This window comes from Passer domesticus, chromosome 10 (assembly GCF_036417665.1).
Source record: "Passer domesticus isolate bPasDom1 chromosome 10, bPasDom1.hap1, whole genome shotgun sequence".
Taxonomy (NCBI): Eukaryota; Metazoa; Chordata; class Aves; order Passeriformes; family Passeridae; genus Passer; species Passer domesticus.
Genome location: NC_087483.1, coordinates 32,315,147 through 32,327,196, shown reverse-complemented (window position 1 = coordinate 32,327,196; position 12,050 = coordinate 32,315,147). Strand labels below are relative to the sequence as shown.

Below are 12,050 nucleotides of genomic sequence, written 5' to 3'. Positions count from 1 at the left end.
AAGGTGGTGAGGCAGAACTTTGGAAAACACCTGAGGACCATGAGGTGTCCAAGAACATTTTCTCCCTGGTGGTTTCAGAAGCAGAATCTCACATAGTGCCTTTCAGCAGCAGGTATCTCAGGGCATCTCACTGAGCAGATATCAGTACCTCCATTTCAAAAAGGAGTAAAAGAAGGAAGAAACATCTTGATGAAGGTAGACTCCTCTGAAACCTCTTGCATGTCAACCCGGCAGTCTCTCCGTTAAGCCGCCCCGCCTGCAGTATTATCAGAACAAGTGAGAAACAGCTCCTGATTTATTGTGCCACGGGCTCTGAGGGACAGCTCAGCCACCAAAGACATCACAGTCTGCAGCAGCCTGGGTCTGGAGGAATGCTGACAGATTCCAGTTGTATCCAATCTCAGCCACCCTATGGGTGCATTGCCCTATTCTCTGTGCTCACTTCCAGCCTCTGGGACAGATATTGCCTTGGGAATTTCTCTTTCTGCACTGATCTCTCAGCTGACCAGTAACTCTCTTCTGTGTCCCACTCCCTCTCCCACCCTGCTCCTGAGTAAAATGATGCCTTTACTGGCTTCAGTGAGGCAGTTGGTGCTGAGAAACCAGAAATCCCATAGCCACTCTATTCCTCACAGCCAGCTCACAGGGATGCCTGGAACTGGGTGGGGGGGTGTCTGTTGGGCAGTGAAAGAGGGGCTACAGGATGTGCCAGCAGGACCCTGGGGTTTGGTTCTGACTACATTGCTTGTCAGACCCTTGAGCACTTATTTCAAGTTTCCTAACCTTAACTGCACTGTCTGTAAAACAAGCATCAGGCAGCATAATCTCCCGTACATCTGGGCCAAATGGTTTCATTCATTAATCTGGCAACTGGACTTAGAAAATCTCAGAGAAGGCAGGAATTCCAGTTTTTCTGATTTTTTTTCCATACAGCCACAGTAAACAGCCTGATTGTTGCTCTGTGCAAGTTTTCCTGTGTCAGGAGACAATGCACTCCACAATTTCAAATCTTTGCCATCACAGAGAGGGTATTTGCACTATAACCCAGCACACAGCTGATTTTTCAGCTGTGGTTTAAGTCAGATTGCAATTGTGTAATCAGTATTTCATCAAGGCAAGCTTCCAGGGACAAAGATGTAAATCCCAAAAATATATCTGTTCTGATGAAAAAAACCTTCCTGATCTAATCCACAGAGATCTCAGCTCTCTGACAGTGGCCCCTCCCAGATGCAAGCACTGACAGATATGATAGGACCTTCTGCATTCTAGGGTCTGTCATTTCCACTGAGATGTTAATCAGATCCTCCCCACCCAGCTTTCTGTACCACCACACCAAGGGCCAGGCGGATTAGAGGCTCATCCAAGATTCATTAACTCTGGTTCCCTGCATTTTCATAACGAGCTTGCAGTGCCATCCATTCTTTTCAGCCTCCCCCCGCAGTGACCAGGGGGATCAATTTGCTAACACAGTGAGTGGGAGCAGCTCTCACCAGCTCCAGGGGAAAGCAGAGTCATGTGGGTTTTCCCTGCATCAGGTCCCAGAGGAACTGGCACAGAATTGGAGATATTTTTGCTTTTTTTAATGTTGATCCAACCATACAGAGTTTGGGTCTCCAGGGACCCTAACACTTTGTAGCACAATTCTTTTTGTTTTGGCCATGCTGTGCCCAGGGCAGTCTGTTCTCCACTGGCACTCATGACAAATCCCCTCAGAGTTTGGCAGGGATAAGGGTTATATTCTCAGAGAAGGAAGAATTCATCTGTGACTCTTCATCCTTATGCTAACTCCCCAAAAAAGATCCTTTTTTCCCTAGGAGATGAGTGGCATCTGATCCACCTGACATCAGTGGAACCAGGAGTGCTCAGCCTTCCTTTGATGCCACCCCAGAGCACCTGCTGTCTTCCTCCTGCTCAACCATCTTTCTCCCAAATCTCCAGTCTCATTACCTTAACTGGAGCACATCTTCTGGCTGTGAGTGAATACTGAATTAGGCATTTGCTTTAATCCTCCTCCTCCTCTATCCCCAGCCTGTCTCCTTCCTCCTGGGATCTTGCATAGGGTTGTGCCCACCACACAGCAGCTGAGTTCTGCATCACACACCTGCAAACACTCTGTGTGTTTCTCTTGTGCAAACAGCAACCCTGAACAAGGACATGCTTTCTCCATGGGCACACAAAAACCACTCTGGTGTTCTGCAGCTTGTAGCGACCCAGAAGCCATAGAGCAGTGCTGAATGCACTGGGCAGCAGCATGGCACACACCCAAGCAGCAGGCAATGGTGTATATGAATACATCCACTGCAGTCTCACCTGTGGTGTGTGACAAGTGGGGATGGTTTCCACCCCAGCTGGTGCACAGTGGTGGTGGGAATACACTGGTACAGGCTTTCCACCACTCTTTTCACCTTCTGTGCCCACAGCTGTCTTTGCTGTCTGGCATTTAGTCTTTACATTACAGTCTCCAAGTACTCCTTAGTAAACAGAGGAGACCACACTGTCAGAGAAGTCCATTAGTGACAACATTTAATAGCTTTGATAAATCCATGCCAAAAAATGCAAACACCTTTTCCACAGCCTCCAGTACGCCTATGCTACATGAGAAGGTCTAGCCATGCCAGTCTTTTGAGATGCAGACAGCCACTTGAGTGAATTGAATACATTCAATTGACTTCAAAGAACCTTTGAGTGCTCAGCAACTTGCAAAAGATTTGTTTATAGAAATAATCACTTTCAGAAGAAAAGCATACATGGCACTTTTTCCTCTATATCCCATTCAGTTTTACCTCTAACAATAAATCACAAGAGACTCAACATGGAATGGCTTGGCATTGTATTCATCTAGAAATATTTCTTTCCTGTATAAACTCAGATTAATATTAATTCTCTCCAAGATAAAGGCAGCTAGAAATAATTGGAGGTCATAAAACCAGTTTTCAGTATTCCTGACACTTCCCATTGTTAACAAACAGATGATCTTATAATGGTAAAGTCAGAGAAATAATTCCTCTCTTATACAAGGTCTGATTGACTAGACATGACAGATGGTGTTTTTATTACTTTCTGTTCTAAAAGAGGCCTCATCTAATGCAGTCCAAGCTGTGTTATGAGTCTTAACCTCTCAGATAAGCAAACCCCGTTTCATCAGGTTAATGGATCCTTACTTGATTCAGGAAGGCAATTTTCCTTAAAGTTATTCTAATCAAGTACTCAGAGCCCAAATTGTCCTGCCTGATTGACTGCCAGCAATGAGTAAATCTCTCTACTAAGAACCATATTTATTTTCAAAGAGGGAAAGCAAGTTATTATTATTATTATTACTGAACCAATTCTATCCTGTATTCAGGGACTTCTCCTATACTGGCTTTTACTGCAGTTGCAGAATTAAAGACAAAAGTATAGTTAATGGAGCCTTTCTCCCAATAGTTTTGTTAAATAACAGGCAGGGAAGGTAAATTAGAGAGGTGGCCTGCTGTCTATTGATACCCCCTCAATTAAGTGCCCCTATGGCAATAACATCTGACCCTAATCAGCACACAACTCTTCAAGCAGACTCACTCCAACCTGTCTTCCTGCATCCACCCCCAAACTGAGGGCTGCCAGCCCCAGCAGCTTTGCCACTAGGCTGAGAAGTGACAGAGGACTATCCACTTTCTAAAAGAAAAGCTGTGAAGGAAAAGCAGTGCCTGAAGGATGCTCCCTGTAAGTCCCATCTCCTGTATGGCATTTGGCTGCACAGGTGGTGTGGTGGCACAGCTGCATGGGGGAGCAGTGACAGCACACATGAATGAATCACACACCAGATGAGGATGGCAGTGCCCTGTGCCTCCTTGCTGACTCTGGTCACTCCAGGCAGAAGCCCTGCCAGCCGTGGGGCTGCCCAGGCTGCTTAAAGGAGCAGATGGGAGACCTGACCTCTCCTACTCTCTTCCACCTACTGCAAGACTGGTCTAGCAACTGAGCCCATGTGAGAACAAGAAGAAGAGCAACCAACTCAAGGCTGTGCAGAAAACACACAGAACACATTGAGTTATTGCATAGAAACAAGAACTGAGTCCACAACTCCTGAAAGATCATTCAGTCAGTGCTTTTACTTCTCAGTGCACATATTAGCTTTTCACACAGCCTCACAAGCAGAATTGGTAGCCCCGATGCCCTATCAGACATTTAATATTGGATTTCCACCTCCAGAAAATCTGACCCCCGGGAGCCTTGGCTGGAGTTTGCAGAGATGGCAAAGTGAGCTTTGTAACAAAAAAAAAGTTCCTTTGCAATTTTCAAGGAAGCTGAGCTGTTCTGTTTACAGCTCTGCTGAAGGTATTGATGCCTCAAATGAAACAATCATTCTCAATAATTCTTATTTCCCAGCCACCAGATTTTTAGGGTTTTTAGAGAATTGCATTGTTATATTAAGGCAGGCATCTTAAAACAGTGCTTATTCTGCAGGAATGATAAAGCTATGGATAGCAGGTGAAATGCTGTGCTTGAATCAGAGACTCCCAAGCAAAAAATTCAGGAAGTATGGCTTGGCCAAGGTTCAAGGATCAGAAGTTTCCAAGCTTCCTCAAATGTCTCGGTTTCAACTCCTGTCATGTAGCCTGTCACATTTAAAACACACAGCACACTTCAGGAGAGGCAGCCTTTTAAAACAGTGCTCTCCTTGAATATCATTGTGGGGTTGATTGCAGACACCTTTGCACTCAGAGCAATCACGAGTGCTAATTGTTCAGATGGGGGATCAATAGAGAGGCATAACTTAAAAACCTGTTACTTGTGGAGACAGCCTCAGGGGAGAACCCTGGAACTGTCCCCTCAGTTAAACAATCCCAGAAGAAGTAGGCATCCATCCCTGCTAATTACTGATGGGAAGTAAGGCATCAGTGCAGGAGGAGGAAAAGATGAGACCTTGACTCTTACGAGGTCTCCCCTGCTACACCAGTTTTGTAAATGAGCAGTGTACGGTGTAGAGAACTTGTCCCTGGGCCTGATGCAAACCCCCATACATCAGGTGAATAGACCATAAGCAAATTTCCCTCCCATCCAGTTTCCAGTGTCTAGGAACAGCTAACTCCAGCTGCTTTGAAACTGCAAAGTGGCTCCAGAGCTATTGGATAAGCTGCCCCAGTAGGTTTCTCATTGCCTTTATTGAGTGTTGGGTCAGACACCACACACAGAAGTGTCTGTGATCAATGAATGACCCATGCTTTGCTAGTTCTCTGCACAAGAACTTATTCACAGTTAATCCAAACCAAGTTCATTCATGAAACTGGCTGGAAATCTCATCAGAACAGGCTTTGCACAGAGATTTCTGACACTTTTACTTCAAGCACCAGCTGAAAATAGAGCAAAAAGAGACTTCAACTTCCTCTGAGTATTTTGTCAGATCTGAAGATGAGTGATTAATTCATAAAAACTAATAGCAGCTTGCTCATTTTCTGCCTTATGCTTTTCTTTCCCCCTGTGAACAAGGGTGTTTTTTCCTTAGGCTTATAGGTTTTTCAGAACAATTTGTCACGTAGTTTCTGCAAACCATTTCAGGTACTTAACAGCATTAGTGATCTGTAATACAAGCACAAAGGACAGTACAATTCAAGCACAACAGGACATGTAGGTTACATTATATGCCTCCCAGATTTCCACCTGGATGAACACACATCTTAGAAACAGGTTTGCTTTGCAGATTGGAACAACTCTCATTTTGCTTCAGAATGGATATTTTGGACAATTGCCTCCAAACAGCCCACTCCCACCAACATTCCACTCACAACGTCTGTCTGCTCGAGCACTCCCAGCCAGGGAACATGGAAAGAACAGGAACACAATCCAAGCACAATACTTACGGAAATCTCTGTGGAGACTCTCACACAAAGGTGTTGGTGGAGTGTCCCCAGATGGAGGGATTTCCATGGAGAAAGTAGTGAAGTGGTCTAGTGCAAAAGAAGAGCACTATGGCCAGTTTAAGCTTCAGGATGTGTCCGAGATAAATGCAGGGTATGAAGTTATTTCTTCTTGTACTCACAGCAGCACTTGTATTCCATGGTAACGTAAGGAGAACAAATGGCAAAACAAACTCTTGGCCTCACAGGAAACATTGTTCTGTTTGTTGTCCCTAGAGACTTTCAGTTAATCTTCATCTGTGGGTTTGGCCAGAGAAATGTACTGGTGAACCTCCCCTCTCTGATTTCTCTATGCAAACTTAAAACTTCTTGAGGATTCATTAACTCTTTACTTCATTATTTCATGTATTTCAGACAGTGTTTTGTATTTTCTGTACCATTCAGTGCTTTGTAAGTGCAGAGTTATTGGTGAGGTCCCTTCCCAACTTGCACATATTCCAGAGCAGGGCTCAAAATAAACAGCTGATCCTACAGGGAGGATAGACAGATAAAACAGGTACATTGGATCTAGCTTGGCCAGACCTGGTCTCTCTCAGCCCTAGAGTTTCCTCTTTTTTTCACATGCCCTGCTGGGGAATGGAAAGCAACTCAAAGGGTTTAACTATATCAAGCCAACTTATCAAAACTGATCAGTAAGCAGAATTGATGCCATATGTTTTCCAAGAGCTCAAATTCAGCTTAATGCCTAAAATTAGATTTAGGCTTTGGTGACTGACAAGCAACTTCTCCAAAAAAAAACAGTGCTCCTGTGAGTGCTGAACATTTCTCAGGCATCCCCAATTTCTACTCATGCAGGAATCACTTTGCCATTCAAGTCCAGGTTGCAGTGAAATAGGAGAAAGCCAAGCAGGTAGACCTGTGTTCCTAAGACAAAGTAACCCTGAGTGTTTTAACTGAGAAAGAAAAGAAGTTTTCACTTGCTTCACTCTTGCCTTCATAATCTACTGCAAAGCTGAAATTTGCTGCTCCTGAGAGCTGGCATGCAGAAAGACAGAGCCTGACACAGGTGGCTGACCAGCCATCCACCCAAGCACCCCATGCTCCATCTCCACAGCACCCAAACATCTCAAATGCACCAGCAGCTTCCTCCTGGTTCAGGCCCAGAGCTCCAGAAAACACAATAATTTCAGTCCAAACACTCAGGTTGCTGAACCACCTGTGGCATGTTAGTTGTGAAATAAAGGTGATTGATGAGCAGTATATACGGATCATTTTAGAGGAGATAAACCAGACATTCAAGATGCTTGTGGCAGAATAATTCAGAGGACATGATAAAATGCCATTGCATTCCTTGAGATTAAATGCCTGATTCTCCTCTCACCTAGGCTCTGCATTGCCTGTGAAGCCGAACCTGTAGTAAAATGGCTTGATAGGAATCTCCTCCTTGAATGTTGGCAGGACTGCACTGGAGTGAGGATATCTGGGTCACAGTCCCAGTAGCCTCTGGCAGCCCAGGGAACCCAGCTCATTCCTACAGTGAGGATCCTGCAAATCCTTGGAGTATGGGGTCTTCCAGACTTCCCAGCATAGAGGCAAGAACCTAGAAGCCCCAAACCCAGCTTGTTGTTTCCATTGCTGCTTCTGGCAGGGAATTCCAGAATTCTGGGGGGTCTTCTACACACCTAGATAGGTCCCAGTCTGATCATGCCATGTGAACAGCCCTTCAGACTGTAGTACAAGCATCCAAACCTCATATGGCTGGGTCGTGGATACAGAGCCCTCCTCAGAGACAGCAGAGAGAGGAAATGAGGTACATAAAGGCTGGAATTTGGGTACTAAGGGCTGTGAGGTCACCAAGGAGAAGAAAGAAGGGAAGCAAAACAACATGAAGGGAGCTCAATTTGCCATAAAAATCATGGACAGTAATACAAAATCTTTGTAAAAGATTCCTTCTACCTCAGAGTTCATGCACAGGAAGAAATCTGTCAAGGCAAACATGTCCCAAGAAATGACCATCTGGGAAATGTTGAGGCAATTCTGCCCAATCCCCTTAGCACATTAATATGTCAGGTCAGTGAAAACAGGGCTGGACAACACTTCAGTTTATAAAAAGGTCAAGGCTATTTTCAACCAGCTGCACTTGGTATGTGGAGCAGCTCCAGCTCATCACATTTGTCTGCCCCTAATGCTCCATCCCTATGGGATTTCAGAATAGCTGCTTTGACCAGAGTCAGTAAAAGCAAATAAATGTGTGTTTTTAAAAAGGGTTGTATAGGAAACTTGCCATGTGTAAGTCCAGAATAAATAGCAGCCTGTAGAAAAATTGTGTCTGGTGGTTGCCACATAGAAATAAAAGCTGGGAATGAATCACATGGGACAACCAAGGAAGGAAGAAATTACCATAACTGAGCCCAAAGAGAGTCTCCTCTCTGCAGTCTCACACTGCAGTGGGAGCGAGGGTGAGAGGGATCGAGCTACAAGCCTGAGCAGTGAGTGTGAGACCAGGGATGCTGCCTCTTGACTTGTCTGGAGGCAGAATCACTGCCAGGTGCTCTCATGACTTTCTGTTGTACCCTGGTGCTACCCACAACCAGGGAGACAAACAGGAACCAGCTCATCCTGCCCATTCCCATGTCAGTGAAAAAACAGGGATTCAGTGCAGAAAATTGACACCGAGGTACAAACACCCTCCTCAAGCTCCTCAGAGCACCAGGGTGGAAGATGTATCATTACTAATAAAAACAGAATGTTTTGCTTTCAAAATGATCTCAGGGAGTCAGTGTCTGCTGGAGCAAAAAGCCTATTTCATGAAAATTTAGCAGGGGAATAATTTAATGGAGCTCAGATAAAAAGCAGTCACCTGGAACCCAGATTTAGAAGAAATTGCCTTTTTTTCCCCCAAATTACTGGTTTGGAGTTAAATAAGGAATATTCATCTGATTTCACTTTTCTTACACATTTTCCCTGATGGGTGCACTAATGAACTCTAAACTGAATGGTAAAATGCTTTCAGTCCATCTCCATACCTCCCAAGGAGCACACTCTTTATTAAAAACTAATGATTCTCCTTTTCAAAATTAGCATCTGCAAGTTTGGGGGCAACTTCAAACCTGGTAGAAAAAGAAGCAATTCCCTTTGCAATGATTAGAACTTCCTCCTTCTCACAAAAATCCCGAGGGCCTCTTAACTTGACTGTCTTGATTAAAGAGGGGCTTAGCTTTAATTGGGCAATTGCTGGGGTTTGTTACTTTTGGCTGCTGTACCTTGGCCAGGCAGGGTTGCTTCCCTTGCACCTCAGTTGAGCCCTCCTCAGGTGAATGTTCAAACAATTACAGTTGTCACATACAATCAAAATACATATGAATATGTGCACATCCAGCCAGCTTAATGTGCCAGCATCGTCCTGCCCAACAGCAGGTCATGCACCACGATGACATTGTAGTCAAGCAGCTACAAGACCTAGTATAAAAGGAGACTTAGCTGAGGATACAATTCAATAAGATACATTTTCTTGAAGCCCTTTACAGGGATTTGGAACCAACTTCCAGTGGATGAGAAGCTAATGTCTTTGCTTGCTGTTAGGACTATAAAACCTCAGGATGTTGATCTCTGTTTGCTGCCTCATGCTCAAATGATCTCTAAGTGCTTTGTGAGGCTTCTGACACTGATTTCCTGACTCAAACCAAAGACAGAATTACCAGATTTTAAAACTGAGCTAGAAGATAGGAAAAACTAGTTCCCAGGTTAACTTTATATCCAGTGGTAACCTCTTTGACACCTTTTATCATACAGGAGATAAATTCCCTGACTTTGCTCCTCAAAAGCTCTTTCTAATTTAATCAAGCAGATTTACATTACACCCACTGATTTTTTTTAAGCAGAAAGTAGGCATTCACTTAAACCAGTGAAAACTATGGGCTTGCAGGGAAAGGAATTGAGAAGATTGTCTTTATTTACAAAATCCGAGAGAGAATGAGATTTCAGCATTATTCAAATATGTAATTTCAAAGATTTTAGTTGGTCTAGATAGAAAATCTGCAAACACATCATAAAAGCTTTGAACAATTGAAAAAAAACATGTCAAAAACATTACTGACTCAAGCCATATTTTTCATGTTTTCATTCTTTTCAAAATACAGGCAGTTTGTTCTGCCTCAGGATAGGAAGATTTTCTAAATCTCAGACATTCTGGTGAGGTGGAAATGTGCATCTTTAAGTCTCTAAGACTGTTAAATTCCCAGATCTTCTAGAGACAGACAACTGAATTGCCAATGTACACTCCTTCCACTTCTGCACCTCACTAATGGAGCGCTGGCCCAGACAAACCACATGCAGTGAGGCAGGGTAGTGCCAGTGAGTGACAACACCAGTTTACACTGCCTCAGCTGCCTCTTCAGTGAACATGGCTCATTTTCCAGTCAGCCAAGGTCAAGCTCTGGAGTTGTGTTTGCTTTAGGGAAGGGCAGGGCAAAAAGAATGGCTATCTGCCACCTGCATGGGCCAAATCTGCCCTACCTGTGCACCCCATGCAGCCCTGCCTCGCTGCAGCAGACTCTCAGATACCTCAGCTATGTGCTGGCTGCCAGAGCCACTGAATCTGAAGACACAGGCACCCAAAAAACTGCCTATGTAACAGATATTGTGACTCTGCTGGACCCTGTGGATTCAAGTGATTTTTAATGGGGAAAGAGCCCAACTCTTTTGAGCTGAAAGCTCAAAGGCACCCATGCCAGGGCAGAGCCATTGTTTACTAAATTCTGCCCTACAGCCCTGCTGTTGGAGTACTTGGTCACTTTTCCTTTACAACAGATCCTCGTGGTGCAGAGATTTGCCAGATGCTGGTCAGCCCCATTCATGCAGAACAGATGACTCTGGCCATGCCAATGAAAGTTTTGGCAGATGCATTGGGTGACTGCCTGAGGCAGCTGGTTTTCCTGTGCAAGCCAGAGAGGGGCACAGGTCTGCCCAAATGGCAGAATGGCCAAACACAGCTTAGATTGCACAGTAAGCAGCTCCCCTTCTCTATCTGAGGCTAGATGGATGGCCTGGAGAGAGGCAAGTCTGCATCACTTAACTCCTTGCTACAGGACAAGTCACAAAGGGCTTTCTTAGGCCAGAGTCCTTGAAGGCACCAGGCTCCCTGCCTGCTTACAGGATAAGGAGGAACCTCTGGGACCATTGGCTTGGACTGCACAGCTGTATCTGCAAGTAAAAGCTGCATGTGCAGCACCTCCTGCTCTACTATAGTTTTGGCCCCTGCCCCACCCTGGCAGGCAGCAAAAATGAAAGTAATTTGAAATGTGATGAACCAAGGTGAGCCAGAAATGGGAAGGCAAAAGGAAGCCAAAACCAAGACAAAGGATGGGCTTACACAAAGCAGCAGAGCCAAGCACCTGCCCCAAAGGATATGATACGAAAATGTCAATCCTAGCACTGAGTTGTCCATGAAATAAATATTCTTTGGCTTCAGGGCACACAACAGAAGCTCAATGAATCTTTTGCTCCCAGCATGCAGCTATAGAGTGCTTGTTCTCTGAGTCACCCTAGAACCATGGTGATGGGCTATCAGCTGACAGATGGATTTGCCTCTCTGTTCTTCAGTATGTGAAAGGTGACTGATCTACAGATTCCCCTTCCCTGGTCTTTTTCCTTCCTGTCAGCTGTGGAAGTCTCCACACTCATTCTAGCCCTGTTAGCTAAGGTGATCAGCCCTGCATTTCCCCACTGCTAACAAAATACAGTTGCAATGCCTTTCAGCACCAATCCAGCAGCCCACCTAAAATGAGCTACTGATTCCATTTGACTTCCCAAGAAAAAAAACAAGCAGATATCAAAGCCATGCCCATCTGTCATTGACTGCAGAAAATATGAGGTAAGAGTGGAGACATAACTCTCCAGGACAAAGCAAACCAAACTGCTACACCCATCTTATCATTTCTAGGAGAACCATTTGACTAGGCAACTAAAGAAGGTGCAGGCTCTGCTCAAGGAATGGGTATTCCTGCAAATTTTATCAGGCCTGAGAAGCCAGATCATAGCTGAATCCATCCCTGTTGGTTGAAAAGGAGCCTGTTTCTATCACAGGATCTGAACTTGCTCTGTTAAGAACTGATTTATGAGGAATCTTGCATTCTGGCAAACATAAAAGGCTTAACATTTAAAATGTCTGAGAAGCCATCACAAAGCCATCTCTTGAAACACTCATGGCCCTTCAGG

General features: G+C 44.6%; 1 protein-coding gene across 5 annotated transcripts in view; it reads right to left on the bottom strand.

Annotated features, from left to right (window-relative positions):
* SLC15A2 (solute carrier family 15 member 2) overlaps positions 1-12,050 on the bottom strand; it is an 84,824-nt gene that overhangs the window by 47,453 nt on the left and 25,321 nt on the right. For 2 of the 5 annotated variants that reach the window (XR_010369436.1, XM_064434994.1), the window contains exon 1: positions 5,838-6,034. The exons of 1 other annotated variant lie outside the window; for it this stretch is intronic. Coding sequence is in view for 3 of the 4 variants with exons in the window: in XM_064434994.1 (XP_064291064.1) it covers positions 5,838-5,904 (67 nt within the window). In the remaining variant the exon portion in view is untranslated. Of the gene's footprint in view, positions 1-5,837; positions 6,041-12,050 lie in introns of those variants that run through there. 2 more of the 5 variants (XM_064435003.1, XM_064434997.1) reach the window with 2 other exon arrangements.